The sequence below is a fragment of the Balaenoptera acutorostrata genome, chromosome 9 (assembly GCF_949987535.1).
Source record: "Balaenoptera acutorostrata chromosome 9, mBalAcu1.1, whole genome shotgun sequence".
In the NCBI taxonomy this organism is placed as follows: domain Eukaryota; kingdom Metazoa; phylum Chordata; class Mammalia; order Artiodactyla; family Balaenopteridae; genus Balaenoptera; species Balaenoptera acutorostrata.
The window spans coordinates 72700377-72724359 of NC_080072.1; the positions used below are offsets into that span (position 1 = coordinate 72700377).

At 41.5% G+C, this 23983-nt stretch overlaps 1 protein-coding gene across 1 annotated transcript; it reads right to left on the minus strand.

Annotated features, from left to right (window-relative positions):
• Positions 1-469: 469 nt before the first annotated feature.
• On the minus strand, positions 470-2035 carry LOC130708878 (lysine-specific demethylase 4D-like). The gene has a single exon (XM_057553272.1). The coding sequence runs from the start codon at positions 2033-2035 to the stop codon at positions 470-472; it is 1566 nt and encodes a 521-aa protein (XP_057409255.1).
• Between the last annotated feature and the right edge of the window lie 21948 nt (positions 2036-23983).

Here is a 23983-nt window from a genome sequence, read left to right on the forward strand (position 1 = left end):
TCTGAGTCTCTACTGACCTAATTGGTCAAAAGGACCTAGTTTGGCAAGAAAAGTGGGAAGAGAAGGGGGAAGAGGAAAAGGAGAGAGACTGGAGAGTAATCAAAGCCCAGGGTTCTTTAGAAGTTAAGCAGCATCCAGAGCTGGCCCACAGGATGGGAGTGTGAGGTAGATTGGGCTCTGGCGACCTCAGCAGGACCTAGTTCCCAGAGACACTAGAGTGTCCAGTGCATGAAACCTCAGTTTGTGACACAGGAGTTAGCAGTGTCCAAGGATTCCAGGGTCTGGAAGGAAGAACAAACTTTGGAGAATTTGGTAAACACCACTGACCGAGCACATCCAGCGGCAGCACAGGAGGCACTCTCATGCAAGACTAGTGACCTGCAAATACCCAAAGCTCTGAAATGGAAATATGACCAGTCTCAAAGGATCCCCACGCAGGAGCAGTGGGGTAGAAAGGCATCCCCTGGGCTTAGGGGACGGGGCCACAACCACAGCCAGAAGCCGTGGCGGGATGCTGGAGCCCAGGGCTGAGCGGGGCGGCGCTGTCCGGCGAGGGTGCATCCACAGGCAGGGGCTGAGCCTCTGGGTCCTGATCTGTGTCTAACGAAAGCCTCCTCTTAGCCCTGGGGGGAGCAGCTGGCTCCTGAGCGCCCTGTTCCCAAGGACGACGACGAGGGCCACATCTTCCAGCTGGGTGGCGATCCGGGGCGGATGGACCTGGGGTCGGCGGCTGGGTCGGACTGGGCTCCCGGGAGGTGCTGGTGGCCGCATCCCTGAACTGGGCAGCAGAGCAAGAACCCCGGGTCGCCGAGGGGCGCCGGGACACAGCACGCACAGGGACTCGGTGGCTGGTCCCACCGCCCGCGGCTACAGCCCTAGGGGGGCGCAGAGCGCGGCGGGGCAGGTGGTGCCTCTGGCCGAGAGCGGCTCCCGCGGGCGCTCGGACCTCCCTCCAGGCGTTCAGGATCTGGCTGTCCGGCGCCGTGGGCTGCGTGTGGTCCACCACGGTCCGGTCCTGCCCGCGTTTCCACAGCTCGTAGCGCTCCGGTTGCAGGATGCGCACGAAGGCGTCCATGGAGAAGGCGACCCGGGCCTCCCCGCAGCTGCACTGCGAGGCCACTTTGCCATAATCGATCCAGCGCGGGGAGGCGAAATTGATGGCTTCCGCGCAGTTGAAGCCATGGTTGAAGCCAGAGTGGTAGCCATAGGGAAAGGTCACCATGAACTCTCCAGCCTCCTGAGTGACCTGATCGAAGGGGATGCCATTGTCCTTGAGGACCGTGGGCGAGATGAGAGCCATCTTGTGCCGCAGGAAGGCCTCACAGCCCCGCGCGCTGCCCGGGAACAGCTCCCTGGCCAGGCGTTCCAGGCGCCGGCCGTGCTCCGGGGGCACCGCGTACCACGTCTTGGGCTCCCCGAAGTGCAGGTAGTTGATGCTGTAAAGGTCCATGTCCTCCGTGTGCCAGGCGAAGGCGGTCTTCCACATGCCGAAGTACAGGAAGGGGGTGTTGACGCCTTCGATGACCACTCCGCACTCCTGCTCCAGCAGGTCCTGAATGGTTCCCAGGTGTCCAAGGTTCCACTGCTCCGTGTTTTGATCGAATAAGGAGCCACTCACGTCCGCACCATATACTGGTGAATCATGGAGGCGTGTTTTCCAATATTTTCGCTCCAGCTCCTTAAAATCAAAGTGTGCTGGAGTCCGGTATTTTGCACTATTTGCTAAGTGTTGGTACTCACCCACGGTCATGGCTTTCTTCTTTTTGTGGTATTGAGTAAACACACCTGCCTGCCCAGAAGTCACCTGCTGGAGGGGAGCAGCTATTAAGATGTCATTGATATCATCATAGGTCTGTCTGGCTTTCCAGTCCTTGGGTGGAATGATCTTCGCCACGCCTGCTCGGTGTGCACCTTGGGATTCCATATAAGCAATGTATTTATCGAAATCATTAAACTCTTCTTTGGTTGGATGAAATACCATTATTCTACAACTTGGGTTCCGGGCCCAGTTGGACTTAGACTTCATAGCTTTCATTAATAAGCAGGCAACTCCCAAGTTCTGATGTATGTTCTGGGCAGGTGAGGATGCTGGAAAACACTACTTTTTCAAAAATGGGTTGGAGTATATCAGCAGGAACCCCCAGTAGACTTTAATGCAATGAGTTGATAATATTTCTAAGGCTTGCTGATTCTCCAGGGGACTCCACGCTGGGCAGAAGCCTTGCTCAGGACTGATGCCGGCTGAGCCTGCAAGTCTGTGATGTCCTTGGTTGACACTTGGCTCTGTCCTCTTGAGATCTAGTGAATCACCCAGCCCTGGCTGGGTATCCCAAATGTAATGTCTTCAGGGCAGAATTGAAAACAAAACCTAAAAAAAGAAAAGAATAGAGACAGGTTGAAAACTAATGTTTGGAAATAGTTACTAGGGAACTACAAGTAAAACACCACCATGGACTTTAATTGCATATTCAAATAAAGGCTAAAATTTCATAAGATTGACAATACAAGAAATGGTGTTGTTGTGAACAATGGAAATTCTTGTACTCTGGTAAGGAGAATGGAAATCATTACCTTCACTTTGAAAAACTATTTGGACAGTATCCACTAAAATTGAACTTACCCATGTGCTATGATTCATGCCTAGGATATGTGTATGTCTGTGCAATGAAAGTCAAGTCCAAGAACGTTCAGAAAAACATGATTTCAGTAGCCAAACACTGGAAACAACTGAAATGCCAGTCAACATTAGAATGGATAAGTACATTTTAGTATATTGACACAATGGAATACAATACAGCAATGAAGATAAACAAGAACTACATGAAAATATAGAAATAACTCTATAAACATAATATTGAGCAAAATTATCTAGACTTAAAAGAATACCTATTCTATGCTTCTATTTATATAAACATAAAAAGGAGGCAACGTAATCTATGTTAGAAGTCAGAGTAGTGGTTACCTTTGTGAAAGAGAGAGGTTGTGAGTGGGGGTGTGAGGAAGTCTCTAGAATAATGTGAATATTCTGTTCTGAACCCAGGTACTGGTTACACAGCCATCAGAGCGACTCATTGTCATAATTCTTCAAGTTATGATGATTTTCACAAATTTCTATGAAATAAATTTTTTAAAATTTATTTAAATTACTTAAATAAATTTAAAATTATAGTTTAGGGTGAAAAGCATTAAAACAGAATGATATCTTTCATTGTACCAAAAGGAAAAAGAAGGGTGATTGAAAATATATGAACTAAACATTAATTGAAGGAACGATAAAATAGAAGAAGAGAAAGAAGGGGTAGGCGTAAAAAAATAACAAAGAATAAAGACAAAATTAATGAAAGAAAACACATACAAGACAGAACACTGATGACCAAAAATATTCTTGGAAGAAATTAATGATAGCAATAAAGCATGGGCATAACTGAGCATAAGAAAGAAGGGGAAAATAAACCACTAGGAATGAAATAGTGCACAAAAGAATTTTTAAAAGCTCAAAAGAGAATCTTAGGAGAAACTTGACAGCAACATTTTCAAAAGATAAGAGAAAAGAATAAATTTCTGGAGAGGAAACTTATCCAAAATGGATGCAAGAAACACCAGAAAGCTTGAATAACACCCCAGTATAAGAAGCTGGTTCAAAGTATGACCCCTGAGAGTCCAGGAGACACAGCATTTTGCATGTGAATCTAGAAAACTTTCAAGAAACAGTTAACTCTTATTGTGCAAATTGCTTCAGAGTATAGAAAAAGTTAGAAAACTACTCAGATGAGGCTATTCTGCTCTCTGATAGCCAAACGAAAAAAGGACAATAAAAAATAAAGCTACAGGCCATTTTTGTTTATAAGCATAGAGGAAAGCATAAAATGGAATGTTATCCAATGAAATGCAGCAATATAGTAAAAGAATAATACATCATGACCAAATCGAAAGCAAGTATGATTGAACATTGGAAAATTTAATGATATAATTCAGAATATTAACAAAGTAAATGAAAAATATCATCATCTTATAGGTACCAAAAAAGCATTTGATGAAATGGAAAATCCATTCATGATTTTAAAACTCTTACTTGCAAAGCATCAAGAGAAACTTTTTTTTGTAAGATAAAGAATTTCAAGGTAAAAAATAGCAATGATCATTCTTAACAGTGAAATAAAAGTAACATTCTCATTAAAGTTAGGAAAAAGAGATGCATCAGCATGAAAAGCTGCTCAATATCACTAATTATTAGAGAAATGCAAATCAAAACTACAATGAGGTATCACCTCACACCAGTTAGAATAGGCATCATTAGAAAATCTACAAACAACAAATGCTGGAGAGGGTGTGGAGAAAAGGGAACCCGCTTGCACTGTTGGTGGGAATGTAAATAGATAGAGCCACTATGGAGAAGAGTATAGAGGTTCCTTAAGAAGCTAAAAATAGAATTACCATATGATCCAGCAATCCCACTACTGGGCATATACACAGAGAAAACCATAATTGAAAAAATACATGCACCCCAATGTTCATTGCAGCACTATTTACAATAGCCAGGTCACAGAAGCAACCTCAATGCCCATCGACAGACAAATGGATAAAGAAGTGGTGGTACATATATACAATAGAATATCACTCAGCCATAAAAAGGAACGAAATTGAGGCATTTGTTGAGACGTGGATGGATCTAGAGACTGTCATACAGAGTGAAGTAAGTCAGAAAGAGAAAAACAAATATCATATATTAACGCATGTATGTGGAATCTAGAGAAATGGTACAGATGAACCGGTTTGCAGGGCAGAAGTTGAGACACAGATGTAGAGAACAAGCGTATGGACACCAAGGGGGAAAAACCGCGGTGGGGTGTGGGTGGTGGTGTGCTGAATTGGGCGATTGGGATTGACATGTATGCACTGATGTGTATAAAATTGATGACTAATTAGAACCTGCAGTATAAAAAAACAAACAAACAAACAAAAAACAACTAATACTAAACTTTTTTTGGGTTATTTGTATGGAAATATGTTAATATAAAGGTTTCAGACATTACATGAAATTTCCAGAAATCTTATATCTTCTGATCTAATGTTATAAGTCATAATTCTAGTTATTACTTTAAAATGTAGATCTCAGAAATAACAAAATTTCCTTGTCAATTGCATTATTATGAACTTTCATCCAATCTTTAACCGTGCTCATTTTCAAGTCTTTTGTCATTTACAGACAGTTCTGGGTGTACTCTGATGCTTTTGCCAAAATGTTCCTATAAAAGGGTTTCATCTTCAAGAAATTCATGGAAAAGACTCTGACAAGTACAGGTTTCTGGTAACTGACTATACTGCTGAACTGAATGAATAAGCATGTTCAGAACACTAATGGAAAACTGATGAATTCATAAAAGTGCTAACAAAAGATCAAGATGAAAAAAAAATTAATTAGGTGGGACTGAGTCAACTTATGAGGATGATTTCATTTTTGTGACTTTCTGTTTGAATAAAAAAAAAAAGAAATCCCACAAGGACTCAGAGGCAAAAAATATACAAATCAATTTCCACTGCAAAGTAAAGGAGTTGTTACAGTGGAGGATTACTGGACTGAATGTCAATATTATGACATAGTATGAGTGAGTTTCGTGTTGGGTAATTGCAATCGTTGCTTTTGTTGTGGTCATCCATTTACAATGCTTGGTGTCAGTTTATTTATCCCTTATAAAAATAAAATACAGTGTGTGTGTGTGAAAAGAAAAAAACATATTGAAAACAATGTGAAAAATAAATCTCACCATGTACACTCCACTTTCCACTTGAACTGTGTAGAGCAAATGTAATAGTTATGATTTAGGACAGAAAATATATGTGTACAAATAAGAAAACACAAAAATAACCAAAGCAAACTATCTCATTAACCCAATTTCAAGTGCTCCCTTATTACTGTTTCCTAATCCTCTTAAGCTCCCCTAATTTCCACCATTCAAATATTCTCTCTCACTTTCCCCTGTCCTCAAACTTCAGGCGCCCCTATTGCACCCCACTTAGAATCCTCCGAATGTCCAAAAAGTCCCTAAGTGATCTGGCCCACCATCACCTCTTGACCTCACCCCTTTCGACCCTGCTCCTTGCTCTCTCATTCCAAACACATTCCTGGCTGTGTCTCAAAAAAGGCCGGTATACTCTTGTCTGATGGTCTTTGCACCCAGGCAACTCTCAAGCCTCAGCCCAAACATCACCTTTTCAGGGAACTCTCCTCTGATTGTCTTGCTTTGGATAAAAGTAGAGACGATTTTCCTTCCAGGAAAACAGGTACTCTCTCAACAAAACGTTTCCAAATGAAACTTGAACTGATGGTCAGTACCCATGTATCTCTTCCAGATATACTGACATCAGCCCCATGGTAACTCCAACATTCCTGATTGCATCACAGTGGAATCCAACTGCCTCTTCCAACTGTCTACTAAAAGGCCTCCTTTTTAAAGTTATCAGCCCACAAAACACAGGTATTTTACCTGAAATTTTTCCTTTAAGATTTCTTACAAGAAAATAAATGAGATCTAAATATTATACAAATTTCAGGGTCCTTTTAGGTCCAGAGGGATTTCCCTGGGAAAGCTGCCAGAATGGGAGGAGCTAGCACAGTTGTCAGGGCATTAAACACCACTAGTATTGGGTCAGCACAAGAACCAGGGAGAGGAGAAGAAAACCATGCTAAAGAAATCGGTGAGGAAGAGATCAAATGCCTTTAGAGAACAAAGGCATTTCATCTTCCTCACCCTGTAGTCTCCCCAATAAGACTTCGAAAGATCAGCTTGCCTGCCATTGTTCCAAGTAATAGAAACTCCCCACATCTCCTATGGTCTGCAAGAGGTGCCAGAGGTCCCTATATCTTATCTGGGGTCCATTCAAGACAAGAGGAAGCTGGGGCTGGGGCCCAATCCTCTACCACCCCTCTCCCCAAAGAGGTCAGCACAATTGGGCTTCAACATAAAACATTTCTCCTTTGGATCTGGGATCAGGGACAAAAAAATAGCCAAGGAAGGGCTTGCTCTCTGTGACCCCTGCTGGTAGCTTTTGTAAGAGTGCATCAAAGGAATGTTTGCTGCAGACCCGAATAGTGGTGGCAGGGGCCCTTTGAGTGAGCGGTAGTAGCTCTGTGTACCTCTGCCCTGGAGCCTCATGCACCATGGAACAGGCAGAAGGTAGGTAAGGGAGGATTAAAACTCTCTTCTCTTTTTCCAACTTTAATGTCAAAGGATAAAAGAAACAATCTCGAGGTTTCTATAGAATTTGTTGGTAATAAATGGTGGAGCGGGGAAGTGGTTGACAATCTAGTTCATCCTTGAGGGAGTGTGACAAATGCAGTTCACTTAGCCTCTAAAGATTGGGTGGAAGTCAAATAATCTCTCTCTTCCTATTCCAGAAACAGCTGATGAGCACTCAAGGGTCTTGGGGATAGATTGTTATGAAGGAGAAGCATTGTTCAAACATGACCCTAGATGTTCGTCCTAAGATGCCTGAGCAATAGGCTAGCCTAGACTCCTTCCATGACTGGAGGGCTATAGCATCCAAAAGGGCCCAAGGTCCCCAGGTGCCTCCTAACATACAGGGCTGCTGGCTTTCCCGGACAGCTCCTGTAAATGGCTGGCATGATATCTAGGCCGCTTAATTCCTCAAGCAGTCTGAAGCTCCCTTTCCTAATAAGGTTGCTGTCTTCAAAGCCCTATATGAAGGAAGAGCACTGGGGAAGGGGCCTCCACTAGAACAAAACCCTCCTCAACATGGGCAGCCTCTCCATGTAGACGCTGAGGAAATGCAGAGCCGATGTGTGCCTTGGTCTTGATGTGTTTCCTGAACTCATATTGTATGACTCTGTGTAACTGTCCACCATTGACAAGGGGACCCAAAAGATGGGAAGAAAGCAAATAGTAAGGTTTCATCAGGGTTAGGGTTTTCCAGCCATGTGCATCTCAAGGAGAGAGGAACAAGTGTCTTGATGGATTGGATGGAGGGATAAGAGTGATTAAAATGATGGACCAGTAAATTTATCCTGGGTGAAAAAGGAAATGAGAACATGAGGGCAATGATGGAGAATGAAACAGTGCCTGATTCATGGGCTGAATGTCTCCATTAGGTCAAATACTTCTATTAGAACACTAGGAAATGTAAGCTAGAAAGAGAATGGGATGCTTGAAACATAGCTGGTACTATCATTATTCCCATTTTATGGAGGAAGAAACAGGTGTAGAAAAATTTATATTTAACTTCATAGCTTGTGTTCTCAATCTCTAGAGTTACTTTTGTGCTTGTCTTATCTTCCATATAAAACTACTTTGAGAGCATTGTCTAGGTCTTGTTCATCATCAAATTTTCCAGGGGATCTTGGTACTCTATATGGTGCACACTCCAAAAATTTTTATTAAAAAAATAAGTAACGGGCTTCCCTGGTGGCGCAGTGGTTGAGAATCTGCCTGCTAATGCAGGGGACACGGGTTCGAGCCCTGGTCTGGGAAGATCCCACATGCCACGGAGCAGCGGGGCCCGTGAGCCACAACTACTGAGCCTGCGCGTCTGGAGCCTGTGCCCCGCAACGGGAGGGGCCGCGATAGTGAAAGGCCTGCGCACCGCGATGAAGAGTGGCCCCCACTTGCCGTAACCGGAGAGGGCCCTCGCACGAACCGAAGACCCAACACAGCCAAAAATAAATAAATAAATAAATAAAGTAGCTATAAAAAATAAAAAAATAAAAAAAAATAAAAAAAATAAGTAACTAAAATCATTTGGCACACACTGCAGTCTCTCTCCTCTTGGTTACACCCCATCTTTCTCCCTACCCTCCTATCTCAGGGGAAGAGAAGATACTCCCCCTCTCCAGAGCTAATCTTGCCATATAAACTCCTTAAATTGACACCTCCCGTGAATTCCAAACTACGGTCAATTAAATGATCACTATCGCCTCTGTAAAGACTTAAATCATCAGTCATCAGTCTGTTTCCTGATTTAAGTTACATCCTGTCTCTTACCTTCTCTCCAGAGCTCTCCAGAGCTAATCTTGCCATAGAAACTCCTTAAATTGACACCTCCCGTGAATTCCAAAACTACGGTCAATTAAATGATCACTATCGCCTCTGTAAAGACTTAAATCATCAGTCATCAGTCTGTTTCCTGATTTAAGTTACATCCTGTCTCTTACCTTCCTTTCAATACCGAACATGTCAAAACAGAAACAAAAATAATCTACCTTTACAAAAACATTTCCTCATCTCTCTCGTCTTCTGATTCTGACCCCACTTCTCCACTGAAATTGATCTCTGTCAATCATCACATTGTCTCCCAAGTGCGCCTCCAGGGGTTACACTTTATCTCTCTACATCATTGATTGATGGAACACCTCCTTCCTCCTAAAATGTCTCTGACCTCTAGGGTACTGATAGTCTTCTCCGTTCTTTTCTTTCTCCTTGGTTCCACTTCTTTTTCCACTATACAAATGCAGTCTTATTTCAAAGCTCAATTCTCATCTCTCTTTTAACTCTTTTGATTTCTCCCTTTCAATCTCCCTTTTCTGTTCATGGCTTTCTTTAGTATCACACTCTCTCTCTTTAAAGATATTATTTATTGCCATAGCTTTCTCTAATAGCACTGACTTTCTCCTGCGCTTGTGATTTGCTTTTCCTTCTTGACTGGCCACTGAGCCCCTGAAAACCAACTTGTTTAGTACAAATTGATCATCTCTCTCCTGAAATTAACTTCGTCCTTTAGAAATCTTTTTTTCTAAGGATGGGAATACAGTATCCTAGTTACCGTTGGCTATTACAGCTCCGTCTCCCTAGACATATAGTCGGTGATGTCAGGGGATCCCACGACAGTCTACTGTGAGGCCCCAGGGACACCTGGTTACCCCAGGGAGGCTTCCTGTGCTCTCCTTCCTTCTATAAGGACCCAAGGATCCAGCTTGCCTACCTCTCCTCCTTAGAGCTGTCACCACTCAAGCTAGACCCTGAGGATCTACAAGTACCCGTCACCTGTATCATGTGATAATCTCCCCATCTCACTGTAATTTTTAATCTTAAAAATTCTTCTATAAGGATTTTATTTAAAACTATATAAATATATAATCAAATTTTTCATTCTATATGAAAACTTCCTCTAGAGAAATGAAAAGAGAAGAGTGAAACAATTTACAAGGAAAATTAATGTCAAAAATTTAAATACCATGCTAAGGGTCTTTCCCCTAATAAACCCTAAAATGCTGATTATGAATATCACAGAGGCCCTCATTTCTTATTGAATTCTTAATAGACAACTAAAAGAAGCCTTGAGTTGAGTATTTGCTTTTGTTTTTCTTTTTGTTGGCTTTGCCACGTGGCATGTGGGATCTTCGTTCCCTGACCAGGGATCAAACCCATCCCCCTGCAGTGGAAGCACAGAGTCCCAACCACTGGGTGCCAGGGAAGTCCCCTGTATTTGTTTTATAAACTAAATTATTTCCTTTTTACATTTCTAAGGATCCTAGGAGGTGTGCGGCCGGGCTAGCATCTATATAAAATAAATAATCTAGATACACATTAATCTTCAGATATTGAGCATCCAAAGGAAACACTCTGATTCTGTAAGTGTAACTCTGTGCTCAAATCAAAACTTCTCAGAATTTGCTGGGTACAATTACGGTGCTCCTTCAGTGCTCCAGACAAATGTCTTCTCTCCGGGTCTCAGATGGTTGCTTTTACTGTGAAACCGCCTCCGTGTTTCTTTCAATTGGAGCCACGGGTACTAGCTGAGAATAAGCACCCTTACATTTCAGTTACTCTTCCATTTTACCCTTATTCTTGGTATCCCCAGTAACACAGAAATTCTTCCTCTAAGGAAACTTGACAATTCTGACAATTGAAGAAAAGAATTTTTATCAGAATGATTAGACTTGATGGATTTCTGGATATTAGGAGTCTTTCAAAAATAATTCCACTAAGCTTTCCTGGGGTGTGTGTGTGTGTGTGTGTGTGTGTGTGTGTGTGTGTGTGTGTGTGTGTGTGTGTGTGTGTGTGTTTTAAACTGGGGAAGGTAAGAAGTGAAGTAAGTTTAATAAGTCCTCTCACTGTGGCCATTGTCCAGATTGCTTATTGTACAGATTGCTCAACAATTTCAGGACAGCAGGAAAGCCTTCTTGTATTTCATGTTCCGTGCATATTTCAAAGCTATTCTTTCAAATGAGGATTGTTGACAGAATGCCTCAGACGTTAGCCATTGTTTCCTCTGACAGCCAATATCTAAATGCTGTGTTTAATAAATTTCTTCTCACATTAGAAAGTCTACTTACCGATTATTGAAAATAATTATAACCATCATATTTGATGGCTAAATAAATTCTATTGGATGGAGATATGTGACTCAACTTTCCCCCTATTATTGGACAGTTATTTTGGTTTTTACTTTTCCACAAGTTTTACTAATCCCTTATAAATATCCTATATTTCAGTACCTAGATCAGTATATTTGGTAAAATATTAGTGAAATAATGAAATTCCTTGGATTAGATAACTAGATATGGAATTACTGCATTGCAAGAGTTAAACATTTAAAATCCTTAACATGTATTGCCAAAACTTTCCAGAAACATATCACTTTACATCCTCACCATTAACTTTGCTCTGAAAAAAAATCTTTAATAATTTGGTAAGAAAATTATTGTGAAAAATTTTGGTGAAAAAGTGTAGCTCAAGTTTTAATTTATACTTCTTAGATTACAACTAAGATTGACTTGTTTTTCTTCAATGAATGCTAGCCATTTGTATTGGTTCATAACCTTTGCCCATTTTTCTCCAATATGGTTCTAGTGTTTTTTCTCATCTACTTACATGAACATTTTATATATTATGTGACTATTCTTTATATTTTACACAGTATATGAACATTTTACTTGTCATGTGAATATTTTCCATATTAAACCCTTTGTTTAATCCGTTCATAGAGTTTTCCCAGTTTGCTATTTCTTTAATTTATATTTAATTTTAATTTTAAATGTTTTTCACATATATTTCAGTTTAATATATTAAAATGTTGAGTTGGCCTTTTCCTTTGTAATGCCTTTCATGGCCTTTATGTTTAGAACGTTAGAAAGTTATTTGCCCATCCAGAGACAGATAAATATTATCTTATGGGGTTTTTCCTTTTTATATGTTAATTGTACTTTTAATTTTGATTTTAATTATACCTTTAATTCTAACTGGGGTTTTGGGTTTGTTTTATTAACTTGTTTTATTGTTTTGTGAGTGTGGTACGAGGAATAAGGGAGATGTAAGTATGATTTCTAGGCCTAGTGTGCTGTGTTCCTCTCTAATAGTTTATAGGAGTTTTTCTTTGTCCCAGTGCTCTTAAATTTTTTCCGTCTTAAAATTCTGGTTCTTTAGTTTTACGAAAACCTTTTAGTTACTTCTTTGACAACTTCCTCTAGTTTTTCCCTCTGTACATTAACTCCTGTATTTGGATATCAGAACTCATGGACCGGACCTCCAATTTATGTGACTTTTCTTCTTCCAATTTTCTCTCCCTTTATCACTGTGCTTTACCTTCTGAAATTTTTTCTCATCTTTATCTTGTAAACCTGCTTCTATTGTCTTTTTCATTTCTCCTATCAAACTTCTAATTTTAACAGCTCATTTCTGTCCCCTTAGCTTTTTCAAGTGTACATAGCTTCCTTTTCTGCTCCTCAACATTGTCTTATTTTTGTTTCACAGGTGCACTTATTTCATCTCTCAGAAAATACTAAAACCCAGACCCATATTGAGAAAGCAAGCTTCATGTAATAATCTTTATGTTTAAAATTGACATTGCAATCTAGTGTTTCTGTTGTGTTCTATTTTGTTCCCCTTTAAAAAATATGCTGCTGGTAACCCACAAAGTTGTTTCTATGACCCACTAATGGCTCATGTCCTGCAGTTGGAAAGAAATATTATATAAATCATGTTGAGGCTTTTGATCTTTCAATGGTCGAGACACAATCACATTTGCTTTCTGGGCAGAAATGGGCAGACTGGAGTGTCCCAGAATGAATGAAGAAAAACATGTAGAAAGATCCAGATGAGAGATGGTAGCTTGGACTGGAGTGGTGGTTGAGACAGAAGCAGAGTGCCTCCTAGGGTGCCTTCACTCACATCTTATTATTTAATCTTACATCCTCAGTGTGCCACGTGGGGAACTGGACCAGAGCGTTCAGATGCTTGTCCAAGATGGCATAATCAGTGAGTCCTGAGCCAGACTTGAGCCAGGCCCGTCTGCTTCCTAAGCCTGGCCTTTCCTCTAAGTCACAGCAAATCCATGAGGTGAGCCTATATAATAGGAGAGAAATTGTCAGAAGAGCACATTTTAGAGCTTAAGAACCAATTCCTTGGAGGCTTCAATACCTGAAAAGTTTGACTATGTTTGGCCCCTGAAATGAAACCTAAATTTATTTCTTAATTAAAAAAATAAACAAGACACATACAGTGTGATGTCACAGTAACAACTAGATTTGGAGTCCCCTTTGATCTGGAGTTGATGACCCTGGTCACGAGGTACTTGTCCCTCTGCCAGGTCATCCTTACCCTTGTACACCTCTGCCATGTCCTCCATGGGAGGCTGTGAGGATTATGGTTTTCATGGGATTTTTTAATATTTATATAACTATCTAGGATTATACATGTTCCCCAATGTCGAATCATGTTGTCAACTCTAAACACAATTAAACAACTAGAAATCAATCCCTCTCTTTCTCATGTTCTTTATACATGCTCTATTATGCTGCTTGTCATGTAGGGGTATTAATCACTCCTCTGTCTCTCTTCTCTACTAGATCATTTACTTCGCGGGACAGGGTGGTCCCTTCTTAGTATCTGGGTCCCATTGGCTACCACAGACTCTGCAGTAATAGATGTCAAATTTGATAATTATGTTGTGTTTGAAAAAATGCAGAATATAAAAATAAATTCTCAGTTTTTATGACTAAAGCATTTATATGATTTTCATTCACTGTTTTTCAAACTATCTTGATCCCTACCCCCCTCTCCTTTGATAAGCATAACTATCTCTGCCACTACTCCCCCACCCCCTCTGGCAAATTCTAGTTTTTCCCCAGACCCCTGTCTGTGACCATCACTCACATAACACAGAACATTTACAAATCTCACAGCCAGGGCGATTTTGTCTAATTTAGTTCCTTTTAGTTTATAGTACAAACAAGAGAGCTCCTTTTTGTTTGCCTGCTTTCCAAAGAAAAATTATATGATGATATTGAGTTCACTTTTGCAAATTACAAAGGTCCTCACCCCAAGATTCTAGAACACAGTACGTCATGGGAGTACCTTGATCTAATTCAAGTTTTTACTGACAGCTCATTCCAGGGGAAGCCTATATTTCACAGCATCTTTATGAGCGATAATTCACTGTCTCCATTGGATCACCTCTGGTCCCTTTTCTTTGCCACTGACTCTCTTCTCCTGGGGACGAGGTTTCAAACCAGATCCTCTTACACCTCTGCACTCACACCCATGCTAATCCAACATCTGTCGGTACCTGTGAGCAAAGACCTGAAGGGGAAGAATAATGGCTGATGTGGAATAAAATGACATTCTACTTGGATTTCAGGGTTTTGGTTGATTCTGTTCCAAGGTGTTTGAAGACATGAGTCAAACTCGACCCTTCTCCAGCCCTGCAGTCCGCACCACATCATCTCTCATACCGAGTTTTTCATCCCTTCATCCCAGCCAATCAATTCTGCAGCTGCAGTGACTTCCTAAAATAAATCTGAGAACATCATCTTACTCTTACAGCCCGTCAATCACTCCCCATTTGCCTTAGGATGAAACCCTGCTCCCTACCTGACCCCCAAAACCACTGAGATCTGATCCCTCCCTCTTGGGCCTCACCTCTGGCCTGTGCCACCTGGCCGTCTATGCTCTGAGCAGTGCTATTTAACTTCTTGCTGTTTCTACCACAGACAGTGCTCTCTCTTGTCCCTGAGACTTTGCATCATAAAATACTTCCCTTGGCCTGGAATTCTCACCTTGTAATCCCATCTCTTCATGTCTTCTTTAGCTTTTTTTTTTTTTTTTTTTAAACACAATCCAGCTAAACATTAGTTCCTCAAGTCATCCATCTTCCTAACAAGCGTGTCCTCACTCACCACTTGCCCTCCTCCTGCCCTACGTGACATTAAGGGCCCTTTCTGATTGTGCCGGGTTTTTTTTGCAGCTTGTGGGATCTCAGTTCCCTGACCAGGGATCGAACCCAGTACCCCTACAGTGGAAGCACGGAGTCCTAATCACTGGACACCAGGGAATTCCCTGATCGTGCCTATTAATCCCAGTATTTCCCCTGTATCTAATTGCTACCTTCCCCCTCATATAAACATCGTGCCTGCTATACAGTGAGTATTCAATACATTGAGTAAAGAAATGAAAAAAAGAAAGGGAAAAAAACCCTTCCGTGAAATTTCATTTGGAGTCTCATGGCTCTAGTTCATTCATTCATTTTCAAAATGTTTTTAAAACATCTACCATGAGCACTGGCTACATGCCGAGTGTTCAGGGAGGAACGAGGTTAGACTTGGTCCCTGCTCTCATGCCAGCACCTCGCAGGGCTCCATGGGTAACCAGAAAAGAAAGCAGAAGTTAACTGATGCTCTGCCTTAGACAGGGAAGGGCAACGCTGGGGAACTTCCACACCACGAGTGAGTTCTGTAACGTAGACTTCATGCTGTGTCACCTCTAGCCCAGGGCAAGACAGATACAGAACTCTGTACCTCAGAAGTTGAAGTAGGTAGGGAAGACAGACAGACAGACAGACAAGGAGTTCCGATACAGTGTGAGAAGTGCTCTTTAAGAGAGCTATGTGCTATGAGGGCAGGGAAGGGTCCCTGAAGCTACTCTGGGGAGAAGTAGCTCTGGAAAGACAGTAGCAATTGGTAAAATCATACTTAATAATGAGATATGGTGAAACTGTGGCTTGTATACTGGAATAATGATTAAATTTCTAGGTCCCTGAAGCTACTTCTTTGTCACTCCTCTCTGTTGATTGTCAAACGCTTGTATGAAATTGACAGGTAAGGAGGAAATTAACCCCATTTGGATTATGAGGAGAGGCAAGGAGGCTGAGGAGTAGCTCCTATTTGGGTGAGGATGTCTGATTTATTTTCCTAATCATGACTACCCTAAGAAAGCATACCAGGCTCAACCCTCAAGTGAGAAGCAGAAGGCCTCAGAGTCAAAAGTGGTGGTTGACATCCAAGCCAACAGGAGACTGAATCACGCTCTCCTGAAACTGTGGACAGAACTGTCTTCTTTCTAGCAAAGCTACACCCTCGATGGTGTCTAGAAGTAACGCTAGACAACCGCAGTCCTCATAGAAGGAGCCATGTGTCCACAGGCATGCTCTCACCCCAGGAGCTTGCACTAAAACAGACATACGCTCCATAGAACTCCTGAGCACTTCCGGATTGCTCAGCTTTGCAATATTGGTCCAGATGTTAGGGGACAACTGCGGACAGGTATAACTTTGAGTCTCCTCATGCAGAGAAGTATTTAAAGTAACTTTTCTGAAACATTTGTTTTCGGCTTTCCTTATCTGCAGGGAGAAGAGTGTAGTGGTTATGAGTTGGGCCCTGGAGTTCGACTGTCTGGGTGCAAATGCAGTGTGATCCTGGGCACATTGTGGAACCTGTCTATGCCTCAGTTTTCTCATCTACAAAATGAGGATAAGGATAGAACCTACCTCCTAGAGTTGTTTTAATTATGACAATGTGCATTAATATACCATGTTTCATTGATTCTGAGACATGCATTTTTCACATTTTAACATGTCTGAAATTGAGGTGCAATTTACTGTCAATAGCATAGCATAGTTTAGTTGCCTCAGTGGTATGAAAAATCATGGTGTAGCTTATAATCAGTGGCATCTTAGATGTGATGAAATTGAGGATACAAAGAGCTTAGAAAAATACATAGCACAGAAACAGTACTAAATGAATATTTAATAGATGATATAGATATAAAATATATATAGTTCTTCTAACTTCATCAGAGCCAACCTATATAGCTCATTTTTAAACAAATGTCCAATATCGCAATGGCAAATGATAACATGACTGACCCATTTCCCAGGAAAGAGAGAAGCTGCTCTTCATACTTGGCCTGGAGTTGGTGGAAGCATCTGGTACCCATCCCTTTATCTTACCCAAGATCTCAGAAAGGTGATATAACTGAGACCCACTGAGATGTGGATACCTTGGACAGGTAAAAATTTGATGCCTCTTTAGATCAACATTCTTTTCCTAATCATTTATTAGAGCGACTGGTACTCTGAGACTCAGCAGAGAAGTAGGATCTCTGACAGTGAGGCTCAGAAATCCAGCTCTCACCCCAAAGCTGCACACACCAGGGAACAAATCCAAAGCCCTAAGTTACCCAACTGCTCTTCTTAGGAGGATAGTGATCATTGGACTACCATTCCCCAAGTGACTAATGAGAGTCTTGTTCTCCAATTACAGACCCCGCTATCCCTAAGAGAAGATACAATAAACACATTTTCTAAATACCAGCAAATTTCCAGTGATGATCTAGTGAACCTTGGAGACTGGTTCTATAAGCAACTCCTAAGCCTCCCCTACCAACTTTAATTCAGCTCAACTCTGGGCCCCAAAAGGAGTTTATTCAGATGGCAGACACGCAGACATGAGTGAATGTTATATATTTAGACAGGGCATCAAAAGGAGCTTCCCTGGCCTTTTGTTTCTTGCTGATTGCGTGTTCCCTTTTAAAATGTATTCGACACTCAATGGGAGAAAGCAGAGCATTCTGTTTTAAACTTCCACATTTTAAATTTTCTGCATTTTGAATAATCTGTGTTTCTTTCATCTGTATTGTTTTATTTAACTGGAAAAAACATATATTGCCTTTGTATTATGAAAGTTTATTTTACTTTGCTGGAAAAAAGGAAAATGAAGTTCTATCAGTATGTTTCTAATAGAAAGAATAATTAGAAAAGTAGAATAAAAAACTTATGCACGGTATGATCACAGTGTGTCAACATACGCAAAGGATAATAAAAGACTGAGGGAAGCTCAGTAATTGCCTTTGCACGATAAGTAAGTACAATTATTTTGTTTTATTTTTGTGTATTTAAAATTTTATACAGAAAAACTATCTTACAAGAGAAAAAATGAAATTCTTTTTCAAAGCAAATAGTATTAAATTCAGTTGAAGTTTGGAAACCACTGTAGGTTTCGTAAATATACATTTTTAAAAAAGTTACAGGAGTATTTCATTTTCACTATCTGTTCCTAGATCACCAAGGCACTGAGTCATTTTATAATACAAACAGGAAATGGAGGTTCTGATGAAGCAAGGTGACCAAAATCCACTTTCTCCAGATATGGATAAACTGCTTGGCTTGGCTCTCTTGCCTAACCCCTGTTAATATTATTCAGTATTTTCATAGTCCTTTCAGGATGATATAACAAAATATCATAGTGGCTTAGAAACAAGCATTTATTTCTCACTGTTCTGGAGGCCAGGAAGTCAAAGATGGAGGGGCCAGCAGAGTCAGTGTCTGGTGCGAACCAACTTCCTGGTTCATAGATGGCCGTCTTTTTGCTGTATACCCATATGGCAGAAGGGGCAAGCAAGCTCTCTGTGGTCTCTTTCTAGAGGCACTAATCCCTTTCATGAGGGATCTACTCTCATGACCTAATCACCTCCCAAAAGCTCCACTTCCAAATACCATCACATAAGTTTCAACGCATAAACTTTGGAGGGAGACAAACATTCAGTTTGTGGCAGTAATGTTGAAGAGAACAGTCTGTTCAGTGGGTGAAGGAGGACCATTTAACTTAAGTAGATGGTCTCTTCTTTTCCAAATATTGATGTGGATAGAGGAGACACTTATTTATTCATTCAGCAAACACTGAGTGCCTTCCTCCCCACTGTGGGCTAGGCTCAGTGCTAATTGCTGGAGACACAGAGTGTATAAAACATGGTCTCAGCTGTCCTGGAACTCACAATCTCAGCTTTCTACCAGGTCATCTTGATTTTCAACACGGAACTTTAAACATTTATTTCAGAAATCTATTTGCCTATGTATCTATTCCATTATAACTACTTATGAATTTAAAATAATTGCTGTTTATTTTTATCACTGCAAAATATATTAAGGAAAACATTCAGTCCTATCTTTGTCTATATGTGTCTGTCTTAGTCTGAATAGAACAGCATCTGGCAATTTCAAAAGAACTCCAGAAGTGCATATAAATGGAAAAAGCAGAGGTCTGGGTATCAGGAGACTTTGATTTAAATCTAAGCTCTGCCATTTATCAGCTTTTGGAGCTCTCTGAGCCTTAAATCCCTCATTTGTAAAATGGGAATAATAATACCTACCTCACATTTTTGACATGAGAATGAAATGAACTAAATAATGTGAAGCACTTAACCTATAGCAAAACTGAACAAACGCTAGTTTGTTTCTTCCATATAGTTTCACTATAGGTAGGTGGCCAGTCTTTCCTTTAGGGGGAAAAAAATGCAATTACAAAAATCTGGAATGTACAAGACAGGTATTTTTTTAGGGCTCTGGTGTTCTTCTCAGAAAGATTAAATTCAGATTATAAACAGGTTAGCTGCAGGATTCACCTTGACAATCCAATTCCTAATCAAGATAGCACAGAACCTTTGCAGCACAACCCTCCAGAGACCAAAAAAACCCTTGATCCACTGGCCTTGACCAAGTCTCAGGTAGCCTTCCGAGGCACTAGCGCTGGGATCACTGTGGGCAGAAAGTGCTCATTAGGACAAAGCCTGCTGTGTGTGGGTCCACGTAGCAGGCGAGACAGTCAGATGCGATCTCCGCCTCTCTGTGCAGCAGGAACTTCACCAAGGTTCAGGCAACTAAATAAAAATATGGAAAAAAAAACCACGATCAGCAGATATTGAAAAACACAACACAGGGTGAGGGAAGGATGGATTGGGAGTTTGGGATTAGCAGATGCTAACTATTATGTATAGAATGGATCAACAGCAAGGTCCTACTGTATAGCACAGGGATCTATATTCAATACCCTGGGATAAACCATAATGGAAAAGAACATGAAAAAGAATGTGTGTATATATATATATATATATATATATATATATATATATATATATATATAAAACTGAATCACCTTTCTGTACAGCAGAAATTAACACAACATTGTATTGATAAATCAACATACTTCAATAAAATAAATTAAAGATAAAACACAAACACAAATTATCGTGCAATAAGAAGATGAGGGAGCGGCAAAGAAAGTCCCAGTGGTCCATGCTAAGACCCAGGAGGTACATGGTAGGTAACCACCCTCCTCTGATCTGTCTTAAAAGGCTTTATTGAGAAAAATGGAAAGGAGCCAAAAGAACCACGACTTTGGCCATGTTCACTGAACCATCTACTGTCTCCCTAGACTTGCTACCTGGTTCCCCAGCTCCTAATTTTGTCCACCAGTGGTGACTAGATGACCTGTCATTTTAACCACATTACTGTCTGTCTCCTCATGAAGATGCCTCTTCTTGATGCTTTATGCTCCCTGCCCGTTTACCCCAAGAGCTCTGCCTACAATTCCAATGGTGTTTAGACTGTGGTCTCAATTCCTGGTCTCTCCCAGGCCTGTCCCCTCACCTTGCCCAACACAGTGTAAGGCCCCTGTCCCTTGCAACAAATTCTGCTCTTCAAGTCACTGAGTATTTGAGGCCTTTGTCTTTGCTTTATTAATCTGCTCCACATGGACCCAGGGCCCAACAATGAGGGCATCTGTTACAGATCTAGTATTAGCAACAGACACAAGTCACGTCATCTTGTATAAAGAAAATAATGAGGGAGAAACATTCGGTCACTAGCAGAGACGTGGCAGCGTTAAACAAGGGGCTGTGTCAAACGCTGGGGCTGTCTGTCATTCAGGGAGGGCAGAAAAGAGGGCAGGGAGAAGATTGGAGAGTGTAAACCGTCCTTTCTTTCCTTCCGTTCTGCTGTCCTAGGGAAATACGACTGCCCTGCACAAGTCCTACCATATCTGGGCCCAGGTCAGGCAGAGAGGTCCCCTGTCCCCCTAGGAGGACATCCAGAGGTCTTAGATGGTGAGTGTCAGAAACAGCCATGCTTAGGCCTCTGGAAGGTGTGCCTTCAGCAGAGGGGCTACCAAACTAACAAGTCACTGGATTAAAGACCCTTGGCCACGTGGCTTAGGGGACGCCGGGTGTCTCCCCTTTTCTAGCAGCTCCAAAGGTCCAGCGAGATCATTTGGATTAGCCTCCATGGCTTGTGGACTCTCTGCAATCCCAATGGGCTGTTTAGAACAGGGGGCAAGTCTGAGCTCTAGAAATGTTTTATTTGGCTACCAGGACTTGGAAGTGTTTTTTTAACTAGCTGTCAACATTTACATTTTTTTTTTTTCATACAATCCCAAGTTGTTAGCTTCTCTGGAAAATTCAGAAAATGACAACCCCATGACCCTCATTCCCACAAAATAATAGTACACTGGCCCCCAGGAGACTCCTTGGCATTACGATGGGGCATGAGCCTCCCCCCTCACAGCAACAGTCACTTAGATAACCGGCCTGAGCCGGGTGGGAAAGGGAATTTTCTACCAGGGGTCAAGGGTCTCACAGGAAAGGTGAGCAGTGGGCAGGAGTGGATGAAGGAAGGAGATGAACCCCATCTCAAGGAAATACAAACTCCCAGCGCCCAAAAGCCAAGGCCCAGGTACACGGGCCTGACAGAGAGACTGCCAGCCAGCCCAGCCTGGACACTGTGACCCACAACCAGAGACACAGAAACATTGGCCAAGAAGCCTGCACAGAGCCTTGTCACGTGTCCATAGTTGGAATGAAGATGGGGAATGCCGAGGGTGGGAGAGAAGAATGTGTTCTCTCCGTGTCCCTCCATCCTTCCACTGGGCCTGACGAGGAAAAAAACAAACCTTCTCACTGGCGCTTGCTGAAGAATCTAAACTCCCATCCACCCCTGCAGCCTGACTCCCCATGGACCAAAAGTTAGATAGGTGGGTGTCAACCATGACTGCACAGCAGTTGTAACATTTGTACTGCAGCCAATGCAGCCGAAATTTTGGGGTGGTGAGGGGATGGGGGGAGGGTCTAGACATCAGTGTGTTTCAAGTGTGATTCCAGTGGGTTGAGGACCAGCGCACTGCAGCGGTGCCTGTCCACCTTGAACATGCCCCTGACTCACCTGGGATCTAGTTTAAAATGCAGATTCTGAGTGGTAGGTCTGCGGCCGAAGTCTGAGCTCCTGAACTCCACCAAAGTCAAAGGCGATGTCCGTGCTGTGGATCCCGGCCTCACTTTGAGTGATAAGAATCTACAGCCTTTTCCAAGAGGCACAGGAAAAGATGTTCAACATCGCTAATTATTAGAGAAATGCAAATCAAAACTGCAGTGAGATATTACATCACACCAGTCAGAAAGGCTATCATCAAAAAATCCACAATTAATAAAGGCTGAAGAGGGTATGAAGGAAAGGGAACTCTCCTACACTGTTGGTGGGAAAGTAAATTGGTATAGCCACTGTGGAGAACAGTATGGAGGTTCCTTAAAAAACTAAAAATAGAGCTACCATATGATCCCACAATCACAGTACTGGGCATATATCCGGAGAAAAACATGGTCTGAAAGGATACATGCACCCCAATGTTCATTGCAACACTGTTTACAATAGCCAAGACATGGAAGCAACGTAAATGTCCATCGACAGGGGAATGGCTAAAGAAGAAGTGGTACATATATACAATGGAATATTACTCAGCCATTAAAAAGAATGAAATAATGCCATTTGCAGCAACATGGATGGACCTAGAGTTTGTCATACTGAGTGAAGTAAGTCAGACAAAGACAAGTATTTTATGATATCGCTTATATGTGGAATCTAAAAAAAATGATACACATGAACATATTTACAAAACAGAAATAGACAGACTTACAGAAAAAACTTACTGTTATTCGCAGGAAGATGGGAAGGGATAGTTAGGGAGTTTGGGATTAACATGTACACACTGCTATATTTAAAATGGATAACCAACAAGGACCTACTGCATAGCACAGGGAACTCTGCTCAATATTACCTAACAACTTAATGGGAAAAGAATTTGAAAAAGAGTAGATACATGTATATGTATAAATGAATCACTTTGCTGTGCACCTGAAACTAACACAACATTGCTGTTCACCTATACTCCAATATAAAATAAAAAGTTAAAAAAAAGGAAGAAGAAAAAGCTATAGCCATTTCCTTTTTCATTCTCCTTTCAAGTACTTTAGCAGGGACAACCCCAGGTCTGTCACCTCTAAGTCTGAAAGTAATAATAGTAATGAATAATATTATTAAAGTAATACAAAATAAGTAATAATAATAACTTCAATAATAGCTAGACTTTGTTGTGTGCTTCTTGTCGAACACTGTGCTGAAATCACACTTTTTTAAACAAAATCTTCAACTAGATGTGAAATAATAGCTTATTTTTACTTCAAGCTGGTTACTACTCTAAGTCTCTTACTTATATTAAGTCAGTTGAGCTTCACAACCATCCTATTGCTGTGAGTACTGTTATTATCATGTCCAGAAGCAGCCCGCTGAGGTCACACGGTTTTATGAGCGCAGCCCTGGTGTTTGGACACAGGGTGTGTGCTGGGCCCCACTGGCTCTCCCAGGAGCAGGGGCCTAGGAGTGCCGAGTCACTTGCCCGTCGCCCTAGCAAAAGGCAGAGCTGGGCTTCCAATCTCCATCTGCCCGACTCTACAGACTGAGCTCTTGGAAAGAAAAGTGAACGATGTATACAAATTGGGAGTCAGGGTTCTTGGCACATTGTAGACACTCATAATATGATAACCACGTTTCCTGTCTCTAGCCTACTTGTTTTTACCTTTCTCCTAGAGTAGCCAGTGTGAACTGTAGACAAGCAGTTACGAGGGTGTCTTTATCCATTTGGGCTGCTATCACAAGG